The 23,466-nt window shown below is 39.3% G+C and overlaps 1 protein-coding gene across 6 annotated transcripts in view; it reads right to left on the reverse strand.

Moving 5' to 3' along the window:
* The window catches only part of DOCK9 (dedicator of cytokinesis 9), a gene marked incomplete at both ends in the record, with an annotated part of 119,665 nt that overhangs the window by 80,637 nt on the left and 15,562 nt on the right, over nucleotides 1–23,466 (reverse strand). For 5 of the 6 annotated variants that reach the window (XM_079542527.1, XM_079542526.1, XM_079542524.1 and 2 more), the window contains one exon: nucleotides 4,366–4,482. In XM_079542527.1, coding sequence (XP_079398653.1) covers nucleotides 4,366–4,395 — 30 coding nt within the window. Of the gene's footprint in view, nucleotides 1–4,365; nucleotides 4,483–9,973; nucleotides 10,088–23,466 lie in introns of those variants that run through there. The other variant, XM_079542525.1, reaches the window with a different exon arrangement.

The following is a 23,466-nucleotide window of genomic DNA, read 5'->3' on the forward strand; positions in this document are numbered from 1 at the left end:
GCTAGGTATTTTGAAAAACTAGACACAAGGTATTTCATTGCAAAATGACCATTAGTACAGTTAAGGTTTCTTTTAATAATTTACCTGCTATGTAGTTAACATAAGCATCGCCCATTTCAGCTACTGAGCTTATGATAACAATGGGACTCATGAAGATTGCTAAGAAGCCATTTCACTGTTGAGTAAATGAAATGTAAGTGATTTGGAATAAAACAGTGAGTTACGAAGAGGCACAAAATTCCATACAAGAGTACCCAAAGGATGGGAGAAAGAGTATTACAGGGAGGCAAGAGAATAGAAGAGTCATAACCTCAAATGATTAAGACTGATAGAACTTTAACTGAGATTACCAAGATTAATGGGTGAAGCTCCAAGTGGAGGAAAAGTACTTCTAGGATAGTAATAGAACAAACACATTATGTAGTGGCCGTAGTGAAAATGAAACAAAAGCAGACAGCTACAAAACAACAGCCCGCAAAGCACGCAGGTGCTCAAAGTTTAGACAGCCCAACTACTAGGAACAAAATAGAGCTCCACAAAGTAAACAGCAAAAACAATTTCCGAACATACAATGATTGTCCTCACAAGTTTGATGAGAACAACTGAGGAAGTAAACTGGTTAGACTGAAGTCATAGAGAAAACTCAGAACTTAAGCTTGTGAAAAGCAACTGAAAAAATCTTCAGACCCAGTAGGTTGGTAAAGTTGCTGATGAAGAGGTGTTCTGGAAATTAGAGAAAAGCAAAACTTGCTACAGTTTGAGTATGACACCATTAAGGAAACAAAGACGCTCAAAACTTTAAAAAAAGAAGTACAATCAACACAAAGACTTTTAAGAAAAGTAAATTAGCTTCTACAAACATACACAAAGGAGAGAAAACTGGATTGATAATCTCAGCCAACCAAATTCAGGATGACAGCAAATGCACTTAAGTGGAACATTTCATATAATTCAATCCGTTGACAGAAGGACAGTCCTGCTCAGGGAAAACTGACAAAGGCTGAAGAGCGCTTTCTGCTCCATTGCTGCTGACGTATTTCTTTGATAATTTTGAGGGCTACAGCTACTTCTGAAAGCACATTTGCAGAAGAGTCAGAGATTACCAGGACAGGGGAGGTTTAGGTTAGGTATCAGGAGGAAGTTTTTCACACAGAGGGTGGTGACACACTGGAACAGGTTGCCCAAGGAGGCTGTGGATGCCCCATCCCTGGAGGCATTCAAGGCCAGGCTGGATGTGGCTCTGGGCAGCCTGGTCTGCTGGTTGGTGACCCTGCACATAGTGGGGGGTTGAAACTAGATGGCCTTTTCAACCCAGGCCATTCTATAATTCCATGATTATAAAAAAGTGAATTATTGTGTTTTTTCCTCCTTCCCTATTGAAATAACTTCATTGGGAAAAAGGCAGAAAAGCAAGCAACAGACTGTTAGAGAAGTCAGCTGCTGTGCAAGCTTTCTATTTTCTGATACAGACTTCAAGTTCTTATTAGTGCTTCTTTACTACCTAGCAACTCTGATGCAGTAAGAGTTTACAAACTCAATTTGGGATTAACAGTGAATTCAGAACAAGATATTAAATGAGCCTAACAAAATGGTGAAAAAATTCTGAAGCAAAAATCAAAAAGGCAAAGCAATTAGAAGCTGCTAGAATCAATACAAGTCAGCATTGCTACAATCTCAACCCTTAGCTGCTAGAAAATTAGGAAAGTACATTCTGTTGCTTACTCAAGCAGAACTAACAATAAGTAAGTTACATAATCACTTGGCAGTGAGAGTCACAATAGCAATATTAATGTACTTAATGTATTTCAGCAAGTTACACAAATCCCAAATAAATTTGAAAATTGCAGACACTATAAAAACATTTTCTAAAAATTCTATTTGTAATCAAGTATGAATAACAATTTAAAAGTATGCTTTTGTTACTGATTGTGTGAAAAACGTCCACAAAATTGCATTTCAGTTAAATAAAGCATTACCTGAAAAAATTTTCTCTACGTTAATTACAAAAGCTTCCAATTTCTCCCAAAATAATTTCAACTTTAAGACAAACTCAGTAGTGTTATCACTCTGCCTCTGTAAACTAAATAACTTCCACATTTTTATTAGATGATTGAAGAAGTGCTAATAATAAGAGAGCACTGAATATCTCTTCTTAGTGCTAGTTTTATGACCATGTTGGTAACAAATTAACCTTACTCCTACTGTCTTGAGAAATTATCAGGGCTTTGCTTCCTTTTTAGGCAAGTGCTTTTTAGACTGTAAACAGTTTAACCTAAGCATGAGGAAAAACTTCGTAACAATAAAATCAGAATGCTGTTAAGAGGAAATGGCTTGAACAGGTTTTTAAACAATGGCTTTCACCTATAAACTGTTCAAAGTGTGTATACAGGCAGCTTAAATATTGTAACTCATTGTTTTAAATTGATCTTATGGGGGACGAGGGCAACACAAAGCACATGAGCAGAGGCTTACCAAGAGCATTGTGTAACAGCAACAAGTTAGGAAAAAGGAAATTAAGAAAACAGATGTGAAGCACAATGGCAAATACAGAAAATACAGCATTATTTAAATGACTCAAAACATACTGACAACCATACCAAGATTTAAGGTTTCAAAACTACAAATGATTATGGAAAAAAAGGTTAAAAGGCTTAAATTGCTAAAGCATAAATAATATAAAAAGTTTCTGTTCTCCAACAGTAATACTTCCTTAATCATAGAATAGAATTGTTTAAGTTGGAAGAGACCTTTGAAGGTCATCTAGTTCAACTCCTGTGCAATCAACAGGGTCACCTACAGCTAGATCACGTTGCTCAGAGCCTCATCCAGCCTGGCCTTGAAGGGATGAGGCATTCATCACCCCTCTGGGCAACCTGATCCGGTGCTTAACTACCTTTAATGTAAAAATACTTCCTTATATCCAATCTAAATCTCCCCTCTTTTAGTATAAAACCATTTCCCCTTGTCCTACCGCAACAGACCCTGCTAAAGAGTCTGTGCCCTTCTTTCTTATAGCCCCCCTTCAGATACTGAAAGGCTGCTCGCAGGAGCCTTCTCTTCTCCAGGCTGAACAGCCCCAGCTCTTCCCCAGTCTTCATAGCAGAGGTATTCCACACCCTGGATCATTTTTGCGACCCTGCTCTGGATGTGCTCCAACAGTTCTATGTCTCTCCTGTACTGAGGACTCCACATCTGGATGCAGTACTCTAGGTGAGACCTCACAAGCACAGAATAGATGGGCAGGATCACCTTCCTTGCCCTGCTGGCCACGCTGCTTTTGATGCAGCCCAGGATAGAGTTGGCTTTCTGGGCTGCAAGGGCACACTGCTTTGTGTGTGTCTTCACAGAATCACAGGTGTTGGAAGGATCCAGAAGACATCATCAAGTTCAATCCCGCTGTTAAAGCAGGTGCTCTACAATACATTGCAGAGGTAGGGATCCAGCTTTCTTGAATATTTCCAGAGAAGGAGACTTCACAACATCTCTGGGCAATCTGTTCCAGTGCTCCGTCAACTTTACTATTCTGCGTGTTAGTACAGAACTTCCAGTGTTCAAGTTTTAGGTCATTACTCCTTGTCATATGCACCAGAGAAGAGACTGGCCTCATCCATTTGCTTCCCACCTCCCTTCAGATATTTATAAATATTTATCAGATACTCTCTCACTCTTCCCCAGGCTGAACAGACTCAGGTTACTCACCCTTTCCTCATACAGGAGATGCTCCAGGCCATTTACCATCTTTATGGTCCTCCAATGGACACCTTCTAGGGGATCTCCATCTTTTTTGAATGGGAAGCCCAGAATTTGACATAGCAGTCTAAATGTGGTCTCATCAGAGCAGAGCAGAGGGGGAGGATCACCTCCCTCAATCAGCTGGCCACATTCTTTTTTTTGGGGGGGGGGGGGAGGGGGTGGGGAGTGCATTAATATGGATTTTTTGGGGTGGATTAACATGCATTAACAGACTCATGCCCTTCACTGCTATGAAAGGAAAAAAATCACTTCAAAGGTTAAACTGACAAAAAGCAGATCCTTTTTTTGAACAACCACATGATTTCCTACTCCAGAAAGGGATGAAACCACCTAGAAATGATTGATCGCCTACTTCAAAAAGCAGTTAAGATTTCTGAGCTGCAGAGATAGACTTTTTAATCTGAATAGATGAAGAAAGTGTGCTATTTCTTCGACCATAACCTGACAGAATAATTGAGCAGTATAAAGGGACTAATGGTAAATAGTTTTTCCTTTTTTTTTTTTTTAAAAAATAGCTAGAAAACATTAAATAACAAAGAAATATTAAATTCTCATGACTACTGCTGCTAACAATCTGATTTTTAAAAGGTGGAGGACAGGGTATTAAGTTACCTGAAAGTCATCATAAGGGAACAGCAGCATCTCACGTAAAGCATCATTCAAAATCTGTGTTTTCCTCTGAACGATGACATTTTCATAGTCTATTGGTTCTATGAGTTTTGGTTTTGCCTAGAAGAAGAAGGAAAAAAAAAAAAGAAATTCAGGTATACACTGAGGATAAATTATAAACTGTTGGCCATTGTAAAAAGTAGCTCTTAAAATATTGGCAAAACTTGATTTCTTCTAAACCAAAACCTGAGAGTATTCAAAATGTACAGCAAGTCACACAATATCATACGGGTTACAGCACCCGCTTACACAGAAAAGCAAGCTATTTGCCCTGGAGAAGAAACCATTATTTTCCCCAAACACAGTTAAGGTGCAAATAAACATTTGTATGTTCTTCACTATTAACATAAATATTTAGATTTTGCTTCCTACTGTCCAAAGAACTCTCATCTGGGTCCAGCAGAGATTGAAACAGCCTTAGCTTTGAGGTTTTGTTTTAATTCAATAACCAGCAGTACGGATAGACTAATTCACTTTCTTTCTTCTCTATCTTTTTTTTCCAGAATTCCCATACATAATTTTTCTCCCTCTTAGTTGCCTGAGTACCTCTTTTCAGTTACTATACACCAGTACAACATTCAAACACCGTACAGCTGTCAAGGCTGGCTGTGCACAGAGAAAAATCTTCACTTACTCTGCCAAGCATTCTGCTCACTGGTCAGATGGTAACACAGGTCTAGATAGAGTTCTGAATGATGAAGTACTCCAAAACCTTTATTTATTTTTAGCATGAATTCTCAAGAAATGGAGGCCTTTTTGATCACGCAATTTTCTTCTTTCTGCACTGACTACAAATTTTCAGCACATTCAAAAGCAAAAGCTACAGAAACTCAGAGGAAGGCAGGCCTCATTATTTTTACTGACTAAACTTGTAACAACTTTAAATAGTTGTGAATATAAACTATCAAATTGTTTGTATTTATGAAGAATTGCATGGTAAGAACACACAAATGCTATACATTATGGCAACAGCTGTTATAACTTCATCTACAGCTAAGCGCTGATCAATGCTGTAAGCTGAAAAACTGAACTGAAACATTTTCACATAATGCCTCACAAACATTACTCCATCTTGAAATCGGGTCTTTGCTTGTCACAGGAAGAGGTTAGAGAAGATCTCCAAGATCACCCAATCCAACTGCCCACCTACTTCCAATATTTCCCTCTAACCCACGTCCCTTAGAGCAACACCTAAACGTTCCTTGAACACCTCCTGGGTCGATGACTCCACTACTTCCTTGGGCAGCCCATTCCAGCACCTGACCTCTCCTTTCAGAGGAGGAATTCTTCCTAATATCCATAGTGAACCTCTCTTAGTGCAACTCGAGGCCGTTACCTCTCTCCCTGTTACTGCTTTCATAGAGAAGAGGTCAACACCACTCAGCTCCCTCAGCCACTCCTCCTAAGACTTTAGGTCCAGCCCTTTCACCAGCTTCACTGCCCTTCTTTCCACATGCTTCAGTACCCCAATGTCTTTGTTTTAGTGAGGAGTTCTACTCACAATTCCTTGTTTCATAGTATCAAAACAAAATGCCAAAGTGTTAATTAAAAAAAAAAAAAAAGCTCAATTCATAAGGAAAATTCAAAGATGATGCGGGTTTTTCAAAAAAACTTAAACAGTGTAAATTACAAAGCGTTGCATTATACACCAGATAGTTAGTTGATGGTTCAGGTCCATTAAAAACAAGAACATTTTTCAGAGCCCAAACATTTTTGACCAGACTTTCTGTATTGCCAGTATTTATGTTAGGTTTCTAATACAGACACAGTTCCAGTTATTTGACTTCTAGCCTCCTCTGTAGTTTGCTTTACCTTCAGAAATAAATTAGCTTTGCTCGCATTTTCCTTACGCGCAGTAAACAGAAGATAAAAAACATATTCCTTCCTTACTACAAGCTTTTAAAGAACCTAAAGCTCTCTGGAGCTGATGCTCTGAACACACATCTCCCCTCTAAGTCAATGGGACCACTGATGTAGCTCCATAATCTCTCTGTTTAACCAACAAAGCACTTGACACAGAAAATAATTGTTTCCATAAAATCTCTTCAAGACTTTCCTTCTCTGAGTTTCTCCACAGTTACGCTTTTCTCTCTTAGTCCTTTGTCAGATTCAAAAGGAAGAGGATGTTTTATCAGCTTAAAGCAGATACGAAAAACAAAACAATAAACAGCACACTACTTTGGCGTTTAGCCAGACTTAAAACATCACAAGGAAGCAGATTCTCTCTCAAGCTGCCTTTCAGAAAAAAGATTTGCCCAGTCTGTTACTGCACATAATATAAAAGATACTGGGTTTGTGCAGTGTTACTGAACAAGACTTATGGACCTGCTGACAAACACAGAACAGCCTGGTCAAGACTGCAAAACCACGTCTCACAAACAAGACTTCATTTTTCCTATTGATTTGTAACAAGCAGTGTTTTATTTCAGTAACCTACGATAATGCTAAGAGCACAGGCTATCATGGCATCCAGCACTTGAGCCAGCCATTGCTGTGTTTGTCAAAGACAAAACAGAGAAAAGGATCTGTACTGCATCTCTCTGTTATTGCCAGTATCCTATTGGCATGGAAATTTATCAGAAATAAGAACAGCTGTCACAAAACCCACATTAAAAATTCTAATCTGCTTGAATATCAGTAATATATTTGGACAAGCATTGTCTGTGGCTCTGTGTGAAGACCATGTTACTACTATGCATATATTTAACCAACAACACGTCTTCATCAACAAACTCACAATTTTTAAGCCTGTGAGATGCAGAAGAACAAAATGCACTCTTTCAGTCACCTGTTCTCATGCTGACGTAAATGGACCAGAAGTATTTACTCAAGCTACAAAGAACCACCCATACAAAGAATAGACAGTTGTACTAGCTTTAATTATTGTTTTTTTAAGGAAACACTGTGCAAAAAATGTTTCTTTTTGTTTAAATAGAAAGTCTAAAAATTCTCATCCTATTGTCATAAGAGAGCTGTCACAGAAAACAGGGAGCTTTTCCAGAATTCATTGAGCATAGACTAAATTACTGTGTTTCATCCATCAGATGTACTCAGTTGATGGCTTGGGTCCATTTAAAAACAAGAACACTATTTAGAATTCAAGCCCTTTGACCAGAGCTGAACTGCCAGTATTTATGTCAAGTTTTTAATACAGACACAGATCCAGTCATTAGATTTGTAGCCTCCTGTGTAATTTTATTTACCTTCAGACGCAACGTAAGTATGTTGTGTCCTGATAAGTTCTCCAGTCAGCACAGAAACTATGGATTTCTACCTCTAACAATGGATTTACACTAAGGCACTGCTCTGTGAGACTCAGCCATCTTACATTTTATACTTCCAGTTTATTTCCAAGAAGTAGTTCAGGCTTCCCAGAAACATCTTCTGATTTGATAAGCAGCTGCTGCTTGTGAATTACTATCAAGGTGCAGCTGGACAGTATGAGTACTATTCTGGTGACTTGTACAACAGCTAGTGTAACAATAGTTCATCCAAAGAAAGGGCACCACCCAGAAAATCTAAATGCTGTTTCCATAGGCTCTTCTTGCTTGTGTACCTCAAATGTAAATATATGGCATGATCTAACTCGAACCACAGGAAAACAAGAGTGCAGACACACTTCAGCTCACTGAAAATAGCATGTGGTTCCATTATCTGAACTTACCGCCTTCTCTGCTATCATTCTTGGGGAAAAAAATACAGTGAGAAGATTAATATTTTAGAGGAAACTTAATCAGGGAATAAAAAGTTTTGGTTAAAAATGTAACGCTTTTTTTTCTTCTAAGCACTTTTCATAGAAACCTGACTTAATTCATGTTGGTATTGAGCATCAATGCAGGAAAGACAGCAGAGCAATAGATATTGCAGGATGTCTGAGGTAGGAAGGCAGTGCACGCAGTGCAGTGTATCCTTGTACCATTTCATCTAGTTCCTCCCCCCAAAAAAACAAAAACGGATATCATACCTTCTATAATTATATGCCATATATACACTTGTCTATATATGTAACAGATTAAGACAAAATTAGCAACTGGAAGGAAAGCAAAGACATTGTTTATGTGACCTATGTGGAAACTAAGTGTTCTCCCTTAAAATATTGACCTTTGTTTTCAGTGCATCCACTTTATCTGAAAACAGCAAAAAAGAGGGGAAACACTGGTGGTAGATGAATCCATGAATACTAAAATTAAGCAGTATCTGGGAAATTAAAAGGATAACCTTTGTAAATGGTTATGATTAAACATAGTAACTTTTTTTTTTTTTTTAAAGTGCATACAGTCTGAATGACTGCAGTACTCCACATCTCTCCAGAAACACTAAATATCCTCTCAGAGTATTCATGAGGGAATAAAAACAGTTCTAAATAAAGTTAAACATTCCAAAGTCAGGAAAGCACACACAAGATTAGCTCATATTGTACTGATGAAAATCTGGCCCAGAAATCAGAACACACCCATGCAGAAAAAACATGTTTTACTAACAACTGCACTGAGTAGAGGGAAACAAAAAAAAAACAGTGCAAAGGAAAAGAAACTTTGTCTTACAAACGCACATGTAAGCTTCCAACTATGTACAGTAACAATTCCCATCATGCTGCAGATGTACATTATTAGTACATATGCCAAAATGTTTGAGCCCTAAATGCACACAGTATGGAACTTAAATCAGGGCTGGGGGACCAAAGTTGGGATCACAGCTCGTACTAATTTCAACTACAGCCAGACACAGAAAGAGGAGACTTTCAGCCCTTTACTCAGCAATTAGATATGAGATATCATTAAGTAAAATTGGAATTTTAGTGAGAATTATTTCTGTGCCTCTTTCTACCAATACATGTTTAACAACCCTCCGCTGTTGGTTGAAGAGGTTTATTGCCCCGGCTGCAGTCAGCTGGTGGATACGTTATTGCTTACCACCTACTCTTGCTGTACTATTACTACTCCAACAAAACTAGTGTATAGCAATATAGATAGATAGATAGATAGATAGATAGATAGATAGATAGATAGATAGGTTTCATTTGATTATCTCCTTTAAATACAGGAATATCCCTTTCTGCCTCACTTGAAGGTACTTTAAAACTTTTAATTCCCAAACAGCATGCATTGAAGACACGGAGAAACACACCCTTAGCTTAAATACACCTCAATTTAGACAGATCTTGGAAAATTTAAATAAAATTTAACCATTACACACACCATCTTGAGAGAGTTCAGGTATACTTCAATTGCAAGAATGGATTTTGAAAGGCAAGTAGCATTCACACTAGGTTTGAAGTACTATACAGCTACACCAGATGGAACAGACACCGAAAAGCAGCTAGTAGGAAAATAGAAGTCCAACATCACACTCGGAGGGAACCAGTTTTGAACCAGAACTGTAGAAATTAATTAGAAAGGCAAGCAATGTACAAAGAACAGAATACAAGACTGAAATACACCTACACAAGTAAGCACGCTTTGGAACTTCTCATCGGCAGCAAATTAAGCAGCTTTTCAGACAGAACTGAAATTACTAGAGGGTACAGACAGCTTGTTCAAACAACTCTTACCAGTACTACCACAGGACTGTCCGCTTCTGCTTCACAAAGACCTGCATCCTTGCGCTGCTGTGGAGACTCTATAATAAGGTCTTTTTTAGGATTTCTGATTGTCCTTGCCTGCATTCTTTGATTGGAAATACAAAGAACAGCAAAACTGTTTGCGTTTTGGCATCAAAATAATTAACATGCCAGTGATCCAGTGAAAACAATAGCTTTCTCCAAACACAAGCAGGAGAAAGTATGAACTAGTCTAACTTCTCAGCTGCAGTTTGCTAAATCTGTCATGGTGGGAATGCATGACAGACAAAGGCCAGCCCCCAAGCACGTTGTATTCCTCTGGGGAAAAAAAAAAAAGAAGGTGGATCTGTTTAAATGCCTTACGGTTATGAATCAAACACAAAAGAGAACGTGCATTTCTAAAATGACTGTGTGAAACAGTCCAAGCTTTTTACAGCACTTATAAAATAAAGGACTCCATAACTGGAAAATATTCATTGTAAAATTTCTTTCTTTTAGAAGTATAAAGTTGTTTTGCTTTTGTTTTTTGATACTAGTATCACTTATTCAGGTACTATCAACAGCCAAGCCTCTAATCAAATACACACCTTAGGACCAATGCCCCAAGTAGAAAAGCTGATTTCTGAGGGTGGTGGGAGGCTCCCTCAGTCCCTTCACTCATTCAAGCCAGTTAGTTCATTCCTATCTCACACACATGTGCTCTGTCAGTTCATTCCTCCCTCTTTGAAACCCTCCGGCATTTCAGATGTTGATCACCAATTGCCAAGAAAACACTGAGAAGACAGTGCAACAAAACCCTTACACATCTTGAATGAAGTCACTTGAGTAAACCTCAGCTCTGCAGCCAGGAGGAGCAGTCAGCCAGCACTCATTGGCTTTGCCTTCTGTGTGGCCTCTTCGTTCTTTTTGATGACACAAGAGTATGGAGCAGGGGATCTTCCCTGTCCTATGAGGTTTGCAGAATCATCCCGTGGCCTCGCAATTCAAGATCAGACAGCACTTAGTGGTTGGTATCATCCAACTCCAGACTTAACTGTAATATGAACTCAAGTCGTGCTTCACTTTTGCTTTTGTATACCAACACAATCTCGTGTCTTACCATTACTCAGAGATACTGCTCAGTAGATGCACACTCCCAAAGAAAGAGGCAGCGACTTATCACAACCACTGTTGCACAACTCTTCAGTCAAAGAGCAAAGCAATTTTGTAAGCAACTTAGTTGACTGTTTTGATAATTCTTAAGGTTCAACTAACACAGCTCCCTCATGTAGTAGTTTTAGTGCATGATTTTATGCTAAACTCCTCCCGAAACAGTGTGAACTGATGAATGATGTCCTTCGGGTTGAAAGTGGTATTTTGGTTTTAGTTTTGCTTCTTTTCAACACTAACAAGTTACAAACACAAATATGCAAACCTCAGTGGCTGTATTTACCTACAAAAAACACCTCTGAGAGACAATTCAATTCAAAGTGAAATTCATCCCAAATTTAGATTCCCCATCCATTTATCCAACAATATAGTTTTGTAAACTAAGCCAATATTTTCATTCAGTTCTTAACTCTGCTCCACTTCCTTGGGCAATTATTTCACTTCAGTATTACTGACATCCTAAATTTAACTTGACATCAATTTTTATCTCTCACAGAAAAAAAAAAAAAAAGTCACCATATTCTGAAGAAAGTAGATCAGCTTGTAGAGAAGCTCAAATGCCCTCTTTTTTGACTAGTATTTGTAAGAAGGCACAGCTTCAGGATCACATTTCTTACTCTTAAGGCCTAACTTAAAATGCTATTGTTCCTTTCTCTTCCCCTTCTCCACTGCCATTCTCTCAGCTTTCACACCTAAGATATTCCTACTTCAGCTCACTGTGGTTAAACCAGAATCACGGGTTGTGACCAAGTGCAGAGTCCGACCAACAGTCTGCCCACCCCATTTCCAACGAGTCTACAGAAAGAAACAGTAAACTTAATATTAATCAAGATCATCACGATTTCCTGCAACTCTTTTTCTCTAGTTAATTAGTAATTCTCTAGAATTAAGGTCAATGCACTTACTTTTTAGGCAGTCTTTTTAACATTTAGGCACTCTAGACACCCCCACTCTACAACGCTCCTTTAAGAGTTAAAAGAAGGAAACGAGCAGTTCATTCAAATTCACAAAATCAGATCTTCCTGACCAAGTCAAGTTAGACAATAGTTCAAGAACACTTAGTTATACTTTCATATGGCACCAGCTCCTTTTGTTTCCAGAAAACGGAAGTACAGCACAGCTTAGACTAAATTATACCATTACTTGAGGATGCAGCTGCCTAACAGGAATTTGTTTCAACAAGATGGGTTGCGATTATACTCAACTGAAACCAGAAATACACAGCTTTATTATGCACAAGGCACCTCCAAATACTCACTAATAATGAGTTTAAAATACCATGCACTTCAAAAAGAGTTTCTTCTGATTAATATAACAACAGAAATACAAAAAGACTGTCAGTGTACAAAAGTTATTTGACTGCATTTCCAACACAACTATCAGGAAATATGCAGGAAATTATTAGCTAATAGAGACCTATCTGAAAAATAATTCAGATTGTTATGGAAACAACACATTCAGTCTTTTTAAAAATACAGTTGCTTGAAGAACTTTCCACGGTGGTTTCACCAACTGTACTTTTCATACTACTTTCAAGTGTCAAATATTTGGCTCCCTCCTTGCACCACTTTCCCTGAAGGAATTACCTACATAATGACGAAATGCCATGGGTAAAAAGTATTCCCAGGATATCTCAGTGCTTCATCCAGCAAATTTACTGCTCAAAAGACAGGTTCTCCATATACATACTCTTATTCTTTCAATCACTTTTCACTCCTATCACACTTTTCTAAGGTAAAATATCACTTAACGAAGAGAGAGTAATGAAGAGAATGGGCATTTTCTCTCAACTTCAATGGAAGAAAGGATGCCTATGCAGTATCACTGCAAAAACAGACAAAAAATGGAGTAGCTTTGGGGCACTTCTTTAGCTTTCAGTCCCATTTACAATCTGTATTCAAGACGACTAAACTAAACTCACTGTAGGTGCCTTCCTACTGAACCACTCTAATTCCGATTCTAATAATTCCCACAGAGTGGCCAACATCAGCATTCACTATATCCATCAGCTAACATTACAGTCAAACATCTCTGTCAGCTGTTCCAGGGAAAGAACTGTTGCTGTTACCTGTAGCAACAGAGGACCAAGGGGAGAAGGGCAAAGAATAATCCTGCTTGAAGTTTATAGGTCCTATTCATTTGAAAATAAGAGAATTTACTAGAACTCACATCTCCTCCTGCTCCTTGGAGGATCTTTAAAAGCACACATAGTTCACAACACTTCATAACAGATAATTTCCAAAAAAAGAGAAAAGAAGGATGGACTGCTAATGGTGTTTTGATGCTTCATTCTCCTGCAGTTTTCTTGTCTGGGAGCTTTTGGTTGGTTGGATCTGGTTTTAGGACACTAGTTCATATGAAAACATGGACCCACTTAAGTAGAATGATTACCACTATTAAAAGCCAATATTTCTAGCTGTCATCTGTATCAGTAAGAGATACGCTAGCACTGCCCTCCCACACTTGGCTTCCTGCCTTGCAGCTGTGTTAAAAGCATAACATTTTCTAAATCAATGGAAGATTCAGTCTTGTAGCTATGTGCACTGAGAGCTGCAAAGTTTCTTAAATGATTAACAGATATGTATTTGCCCTGGAAAAACATACTGAAACATTCAAGAGAAAGGCTCGGTAAGCTGAGCTGACAGCAGATGGAATACAGCACAAGGTTCACCTGGCAGTTCCTTGCCATACTCATTACATTCAGATGAAATAGAAAAGGCCACAAAAAAGTCAGTAAGACTCAATCCTTCTAGGAGTGGCCAAAGAAAAATTTGGGCTGGGAGAGATTTAAAAAGCATCTTGTTTAAACCTCCCTGCCATACATAGGGGCATCATCCACTAGATGAGTTGCCTAGCTTCTCTGGGTAGTCTGTTCCAGTTCCTCACCTTCCTCAAAAGCGACAAATTTTCTCCTTAAATCTAAATCTACCCTCTTTTAGTTTAAAGCCATTCCTTGTCCTATCACTATTCTTCCTTGTAGGGTCCTTCTCCAGCTTTCCTGTAGATACCTGTCATGTACTAGAAGGCCACAATGTGGTCTTCCTGAGGACTTCTTCCAGGCTGAAAAACCACAGCTCCCTCAAGCTGTCTTTATAGGAGAGGTGCTCTAGTCCTCTGATCACCCTTGTGAACTCTTTTGGATGCTCTCCAACAGTTCCACACCTTTCTTGTGCTAGTGGCTCCAGAGCTAAACACAGTACAGAACATAGGTTCTCATGAGAGTGGAACAGGGAGGGAGAATCACCTCCCCCCTACTCTGCTGGCCACTCATCTTTTGATGCCCAGGATACAGACAGCTTTCCAGACTGCAAATGCATGTTGCAGCCCACGTTCTGTTTTTTTTGTCCGCCAATATCCCAAGTCCTTCTCTGTACCCAGTCAGGCAATTTGTGCTCAGGATTGCTCCAGCTTAAGACCTTGCACTCAGCCTTGTTGAACATCATAAGGTTCAGACAGGCCTACCTCTCAAGCCTATCGAGGTCCCTTTGAATGTCTTCCCTTCCCTCCAGTATGTCAACCACACCACACAGCTTGGTGTTGTCCACAAAGTTACCCCTTGCAGTCAATCCCACTGTTCATATCACTGACAAAGATGCTGAACAGTGCCAGTATCAACCACTGAAGAACACTTGTCACTAGTTCACTACAACACTGAATGCAACACACAGTGGGAGTGTGACTACCCAGTTGATTTCTTATCCACCAAGTAGTTCATCCATCAAATCCACATCAATTCAGAGACAAGAACAAGGATGTCACATGAGACAGCATCAAATGCTTTGTACAGATTCAGGTAAATTATGTCAGTTGCTCTTCCCTTATCCACTACTGATCTCCTTCTTTGATCAAGTGACATATCTGGTGGATGAGGGAAAGGCTGTTGACGTACTCTACCAAGATTTCAGCAAAGCCTTAGACATCACCTCCCACAGTATTCTCCTGCAGAAGCTGGCACTGTGACTTGGACAGGTACGCTCTTTGCTAGGTAAAGAACAGGCTGGAGGACTGGGCCCAGAGAGCAGTTGAGAATGGAGCTAAATCCAGCTGGCAACCGGTCATGAGTGGTGTTCCCTAGGGGTCAGAATTAGGGCCTGCTCTGTTTAATATCTTTGTTGATGAACTGACCAAGGGATTGAGTGCATCCCCAGTAGGTTTACAGATGACGCCAAGCTGGGAGGAAGAGTCGATCTGCCTGGGGGTAGGAAGGCCCTTCAGAAAGATCTGGACAGGCTAGATTACTAGACTGAGGTCAGTGAGATGAAGTTCAATAAGACCAAGTACCGGTCCTGCACTTTGGACACAGTGAGCCCAGGCAGTGCTACAGGCTTGTGCCAGTGTGTCTGAAAGACTGTGCAGAGGAAATGGACCTGGAGGCAGTGGTAGACAGGCAGCTGAACATGAGCCAGCAGTGTGTCCAGGTGGCCAAGACTGATGGCCACGATCTTCTGATACAGACCTTGGCTTTTATCAGAAACAGCACAGCCAGAAGGAACACAAAGGTGACCATCTCCCTGTACTCAGCTATGACGAGGTACAAATTGAGCACTGTGTTCAGTCTTGGGCCTCTCACTGTAAGAAAGACATCGAGGCCCTGGAGCGTGTTCAGAGAAGGGCAACAAGGTTGGTGAGGTGACCAAAGAATAAGTCTTATAAGAAACAACAGAAGGAACTAGAACTGTTCAGTCTGGAGTAGAGGAAGCTTGGGGGAGTCCTTATCACTCTCTACAACAACCTGAAAGGAGGTTGGGGCAAGGTGGGGATCAGCCTCCTCTCCCAGGTGACTAGCAGTAGAATAAGAGGGAAAAGCCACAAGTTGTGCCAGGGGACATTTAGGTTGGGAGACACAGTGCTCAGGTGCTGGAATGGGCTGCACAGGGAAACAGTTGATTCACTTTCCCTGGAGATGTTGAAGAAATGCTCAGTAAGAGGCATGGTTTAGTGGACAATATTAGTTGTAGGTGAACAGCTGGACTAGATGATCACAGAGGTGATTCTATGATTCACTGCTGTAAGCCCTCTGTAGAAGGCCACCGGATTTGACAGGCATGAACTGTCCTTACTGAAGCTATGGTGGCTGTTGATAATTGCCTCTGTTTTTCACAAGCTTTAACACAGTTAAACACAGTACCACACAACATTCTTCTCTCCAAACTGGAAATAAATAGATTTGATGGGTGGACTGTTCAACAGACTCTTCGTCTGCAGGATCAAGTCCAGAGTGTGGTGGCCAATGGCTCAATGTCAAGATGAATATCAGTGATGAGCGGTGTTCATCTCAAGGGATAGAATATCTCTCCTACAGGGACAAGCAGAGAGAGATAGGGCTATTCAGACTGGAGAACAGAAGGCTGTGAGGTGACCTGAGAGCGGCCTTTCAATATCTAAAGGGGAGCTACAGGAAAGAAGGGGACAGACTCTTTAGCAGGGTCTGTGGCAACAGAACGAGGCTTCAAAATTAAAGAGGGTAGATTTAGGTTGGATATAAGGAAAAAGTCTTATATAGTGAGGGCAGTGAGGCACTAGCACAGGTTGCCCAGAGATATCATTAATGCTCCATCCCTGGAGATATTCAAGATGAAAGTGGATAATGGCCTGGGTAATGTGACCTAGCTGTGCATGTCCAACTCCTGTTGGACAGCATGGCCTTTAAAGGTCCCTTCCAACTCTAAGGATTCTATGATTCTATTACTCTATTCTATGATTCTATCTCCACATAGACAGGGAGACTGGCAGTGACAACACTATTTGATTAAAGATGGCTCTTTTACTACTTGGACTGCAGCTTACAATTATCAGGAACTAATGGGACAGTACAGACACTGATTAAAGACATACGCAAGTCAAAAACCTAAGTCAGAACACCTCCCAAACAGAAGCAACTCTGTGCCAAGCAATCCTGAAGAACAGCAGTGGTCCTCCCACTCCATAATACTAATCTTCAAATAGTAGATTTCTAAGAAACAAGAACATTGCTAGCAAAAGCTAGCAGCTTCCTCCCAGCTTTACTGTAAACACATCTAGTTTCACACCAGAAGAGGATACCTGCATGTGTAGATGGCTGAAATGCATATTTCAGGCTGTTCCTAAAGTGCACCATAGTATTAATTAGTTAAAACAACAGCAAAAAACAGAAAAGTCAAGTCCTTTTTAGTGTTCACTAGCTCTAGACTCTAATTTTGAAAACAAAATTACATTGTCTCCACTGCAGAAGTCTCATTCCTATTACTCAAGTTCATAGAAAGCTTTAAAATAAACATTTCCAACATACAGCCTGTGAGCCACACAAGGCCCTAGGCAGACAGATAGCCATGTGGCCTCACAAGAACTTAAACTTATAATGTTATTATGTGATTTTTAGCAGTATTTTTCACAAGTCATTAGCATGTAGCTGGAGTACAGACTGCAAAAGTGACAACGCTGCAGAAGGGGAGGGTGCAATGCAGTACTGTTTCTCATGCCCACCACACACTCAGTTGAATTGCAGCTTATATGAACTATATATTCCATGCACTTGGGCCTCTTGGCAAATTAAACACAATGACTGTCATTAATATTTCAACCTACCTACATGCAGTGCACCTGTGAAGACATGTTTGCCTAATAACAAAAAACATGTAATTTCTCAAATTCAATTATTGAACTCAGGCTTCTGTTATTTCATAAAATAAGTTAACACATTTATTAGTTTCACAAAAACAAGGTTAAATATCTCACTAGTTTCGCATTTCTGTTGGCCTCTTGTGTTGTAACTAAAAACATATTTTTTAAAAAGTTGTGTTACTTGTATACATTAACTATATATTTTAATCCAGGCTGGATGTGGCTCTGGGCAGCCTGGTCTGGTGGTTGGCGACCCTGCACGTAGCAGGGGGGTAAAACTAGATGGTCATTGCGGTCCTTTTCAATCCAGGCCATTCTACGATTCTATGATTTTATTTGTGAACCGAGACAATTCCTCTTCACTCCATGCAGCTCAGGCAAGCCAAAATGTTTGATGATCATGCTTTGAAGTTAAAAGCAGGATATTCAGCTCTCCCAAGCTGATGCTGCTTTCAAAGCAAACATTTTCTACGTAAATTCAACTTGATGTCTTTTTTTTTTTTTTTGCCCAGATGCTTTTTTTCTGCACGTTCAGCCTATTACGTTATGGACAAACAACAACTTACATATTTAGACTTCGAACAACTATCCCAGATTTCATCCTCAGTCTTCAATATCTTTTGCATGTCAGCACACTGAGTGCTGGCCAACCTAGGTCTAACAAACTTCTCACAGGCATCTTTCAAAGACTTCCATTTGTTTCAGGAACGATGCGTTCAATGAATTTGTTCCCTAATTGTTCCTGCTGAAAGGCTAGAGATACTACATTTGGACATTCAAGTATTCTCTTAAGAGTCTAAAGAAAAGTTTAAAAACCTGAAAATTCTACAAGATCCATCAGGAGATTTAGCCAAAACTACGTGTCAACAGATAAGATAGTAGATTTTCATTACCCAAAGCAGAAAGATGAAAGGAGATTAAAAAGTTCTCACACAAAGAACACAAGAAAAGCTACGGAGCAGTTAAGATGTTGCAATCAGGTCTGTTTCTTCCTTATTAAGAGGTCTAATGAGGTCTAATGCTCTGAGTGCTGATGGATAAAAGCTAAATTTTAATACAATTGCAAGCTTAAGCATGATATGACAGCAGCCTGATTACCTGCACACCACAAGGGAAGTGCTGCATAAGCTGTTTAAGTACATAAAACCAACAAAAAAAAAGAAACAAAAAAAATTCCATTCACTCAACAGCCTCACTTCCCTAGAATCTTCTCTTTTCTATATTTCTACTTTGTTCCCACTGAACTTTTCCACTCGGAAGGAACAAGTTCATACTAATTTGTTAAGTCAGACAGTGAGGACATAAGGCCTTTTAGTAATGAACCTTATAAGCACATTGTATGCTAAATGAAGAACACTATCACTTTTCAAAAGTAATTTAATATTAGCCTGAAATCAAAATATTTCCAACTTAAATGACTACTGTGGAGATTACTTCCAGAATGATGTAGCTGTCTGCTGTCGTTAATCAATCTTCCAATATGCAGACTTGGGTACACTTCCAAGATGTCCCGGTTCATTATGAACAAAATGACTCATGAGCAGCACAGGAACTGCAGCCACACAAAAATTCAATAAGGCCTAATGAGGATGTTGCTGTAAAGTCAACAGGTTACAGGGACTAAGAAGCTGCAGTTACTATAACAGGAGGTTGCTGGCTCCGTTTCCAGGAAATACCCAAATCTATCTGTTTTAAAGCTGGACATGCACTATTCCAAAACGCCCTGCATTTCTTCTTGGGAATTTTGTAAACACAAATGTAATAACTGTTATTCAAATTAATGTTTTTCCATGTCATGTTTAATGATTTTTTAGAACAATTTGAATTATTAGGCCACATCCTGCACATACCCCAGTTACTAAACAGCTTTAACTAACATTTTGTAAAATTTCATGGAAGAAACAGTAGTGTTGAGCGTGACATGGAAAGCAAATTCAGTTAAAAAAATAAAATGAAATATTTCAAGCATAAGTAGAGCTGCTTTCTGCAATATTCAGACATATAAAAGAAAATTACTGTCTGTCAACTCAGGCTTTGTCACTTCAGAAGCTCTGTCTTCTCCACTGGCCTTACCAGTACAGCCAGCTACCCTCTTCGTTCACTCAACATGTCAACAGCTTTATTAGCAAAGCTACTTTCAATTCTTGTTGGCTTTCTTATGCCCACATCACCATTCTCCCATGCTTATTTTTCATCCTTATCCACCACTGTAAACAGTTTTTTAGGCTCTAAGCAGTAGAATAACATATCCCCCCTAGATATTTGTTGGTCATACTACGATTGCAAATAAAATACTATCCGACCATAAGATGGAACGCCATGAGAAAATAAAACACTCCAAACTTCAAGATACTGCAACACATCAGAAGTAGCACAAAATATCATGCTGCAAATGGACTAAAAAGAGTCACAGGAAAATCAAAGCAAAGTACTGTAATTTTGAAATTCAACAAAATAGCAGAAATTATGTATTTTAACTGATTTCCATACAATCATAGAATCATTTTTACACTGGAAAAAACCTTTAAGACCATCAAGTCCAACCATCAACCCGACCTACTGAGTCCCATCACTAAGCCACATCCCTTAATGCCACATCCATGCGTTTCTCAACTGCCTCCAGGGATGGTGAATCCACCACTTTTCTTGGGCATCCTCTTTCACTGTTTGACACCTCTCTGTGAAGAAATTCTTCCTGATGTTCAACCCAATCCTCTTCTGATGCAACTTGAAGCCATGTCCTTGTGCCTTGTCACCTGAAAAAAGAGCCAGACCTTCTAGCTGCAACATCCTTCCAGGTAGTTCTAGAGAGCATTGAAGTCCCTTCTCAGCTTCCTCTTCTCCAGACTCAGCAGTCACAGCTCCCTCAGCCATTCCTTGTAAGTTTCACATCCTTCGACTTACCATAAAACTAAGCAGATTAGAATGTTTTCTTCAACATTTACCAAAAATAAATATGACCTGGGCGGACATTTTAAGAAAACACAGTTCCATTAATTTTCTTGTTAAAAGTTGCATTATCTCAAACTAAATTTATAATCTTACAAAAACATTGGTTTATACCCCAATGAACAGAGATCCCGTGAGGTCCTTCAAACTCGATGATGTAGAATAAGATGAAGTGTATATGACAAGCTAGAAATGTTCCTGTATGAGTGATACGGCATTTGCATTGCAGGCTCAAACAATCTCAGATGGATAAAAATAAAGGGACATTCTCGTTCAGCCTTCATTTTATCCTTTATTTCCTTCAAGCAATCAAAAGAGTACACCTGCTTAAGATAAAACTTCAATTAGACTTAAGACTTTAGATACAGCTTCCTGACCTCTGGGTTACAAGTTAAATAGGAAAAAAAATCATATAGCAAACACTGCACAAACTATTGCTGCCTCCTTGCTTCTTCTTCACAGGATGGAGCTTTTTCCTCCCAGGAGAACTACCTGACCACTTTCTGCTCACAGGAAAATTTCAGATTTTCAACACCAGTTTTGCAAGAGGGACAATGTGTCATTACACTACAGAACTCCCTGAAATTCACAGGCGTTTTGACAACAGCTGTGTATCAGGAGATATTGGATCCAAACTAGCTAAACAGAGCAGACAGCAGGAACAGCCAAAAAGGCAGAGTTAATAAATTGCAGCTGTAATATAAGCTACAGCACAAACAAATCAATAGGTGAAGTCATACACCCACACATGCATCTGTTGCAACAAACACCACAATGAAAGAAAACACAGGAAGGTGACACACACTGTCATTCTCTTTGCACACTAACCATGCAGCTTCCCTCCTGAGGAAGTGCATTCCTGAAGTCTTCACCTGCCTTGCTTCTTAGGAAGAAGCAAGGTCTTTTCTATTGCTGAAAACCAGTCTTTTAAAGGAGGAGGAAATGGCAAAAAACAGGTTCTAACAGCAAAGTGTGGAAAGAAAAAAAAGAAAAGTATTAGAGTTACTTGTACACATTTAGATAAGCTCTGTAAAATAACTTGTCACTACTGCCAAGATTGCGGTGTCTTTCCAGCTTTCCACTCTTCAGGGGTAAATCAGGAGCAACTATTCCCAGTCTGAGTCACCAAAAACCATAGCGAGGATCAGCTGTGACTGGCAAGACTGTCACCTTTCAATGAAGGGCCAGATTTTTTCTTACAAGCTCTCACCTTTTGCTTCCACAAACTACGGTAATCCAGTACAGTGAGCAGGAAGTCATTCTGACCCGTCAATTCCACAACTTTCCATACTAACCCTTCAACTATTTATCCTGGGAAGAAACTTATCTTCACCCACTACTTTCAGCTAAACCAAGGTGACAAAGCCATACAAATATAAATATTTATATGGAAAATAGCAACAAATAAACACTACCAAAAATAGACCCCACTTACGTTATTTAAAAGCATTTTCAACTTTTGGAGTAGAAGAAAAGCCCAATTAACAGATCTGGAACTTTAGTAGTGAGAAAACAAAGGATATTTTGTGTTAATCTTACTACTTTGCAAACCAATTCTGCAGGCCCAAATTAAAGAGAAATTAATCCTGGGAAAAAAATAGCACAGGAAACAACAATGAAGAATGAAAACAAACAAACAAAAAATACATAATACAAATGATTTCTCACTCCAATATTCTATATCATATTCTAAAAGTATTTGTTTCTCACCTAACTATTTGTAATGGAAGGTCAGTAAAGGTACTGAGTCCTGAATTCAAAAGTCCTGACTGCAAAGTCAGTTCACTGTTGAGCCCTTAACAAATGTCTAATAACCATCCATATGAGGTCAACTTTAACACGTCCTGACAGCATAAAGAGGCTTCTAATACCTAGAAGAAGCAATTTTATTTGTAATAGCCAACAATATTAAGTATTTATGAAAAGCAATGCTATCATGAAAGGCAATACACATACTGTCAGTTATTTTAAGCAGCCAAAGCTAGTTCAAGTTCATTCCTGGAAACTAAGTGATGTGTGTATATATATATATCCATGTATACATAAATCCATGTATACACTGCACACACATGTGTATACATACATGTACATACATCTGTGTACGTACACATATTCTTTCCTGAAGTTTTACTTGCCTGCATATATATATTTGTGTGTATACACACACACACATACACACACAGGCACCCCTTCTTTCTCATCTTTCAGTTCAACAAGCACGAAGCTGACCAGCATAAAGGCAACAGCTTTATATTTCTGAAGGCTTTCCATAGCTGCAGTTGCACAGCATGGGTATGGCAGCAGGCACTACAAGCTTGCCCAAATGCCAAGGTACCACACCCCTCTTACTGCAACTGCCTTGTTGTTGAGCTAGCAATTAACAAGCGACTTAAAATTAATCGAAATAAATATTTAACTCCTTCACTCATCCAATTCTGAAGCAAGCAGTGCTCGTTAGCTATTGCAATTCCACCCCCTCAAGCCTAAATGTAATATATCTGACGCACATATGCGTCATTAACCTGCGGGGTACAAAGACAACAGTCTCACTTTAAAGCAGGTTTTCTTTGCATCAAGCAACACCTGAAAAAGCCTTTGCAAGCAAAGAAGGTGCAGAAAACAGTTTACTGCTTCCTTTAACCATTTTTTTTTTCTTCTAGAATGCTCCTGTACACATTCCAGTAACGTAAATGGAAACAGAATGTTTTCAGAGAAGAAAAAAAGTATTCAATTGCATCTGAAAAATAAACCTTAAATCCTGGGTTACCATTTTTCCAGCAATGCAG

This window comes from Tetrao urogallus (assembly GCF_951394365.1).
Source record: "Tetrao urogallus genome assembly, chromosome: 1".
Classification (NCBI taxonomy): Eukaryota; Metazoa; Chordata; class Aves; order Galliformes; family Phasianidae; genus Tetrao; species Tetrao urogallus.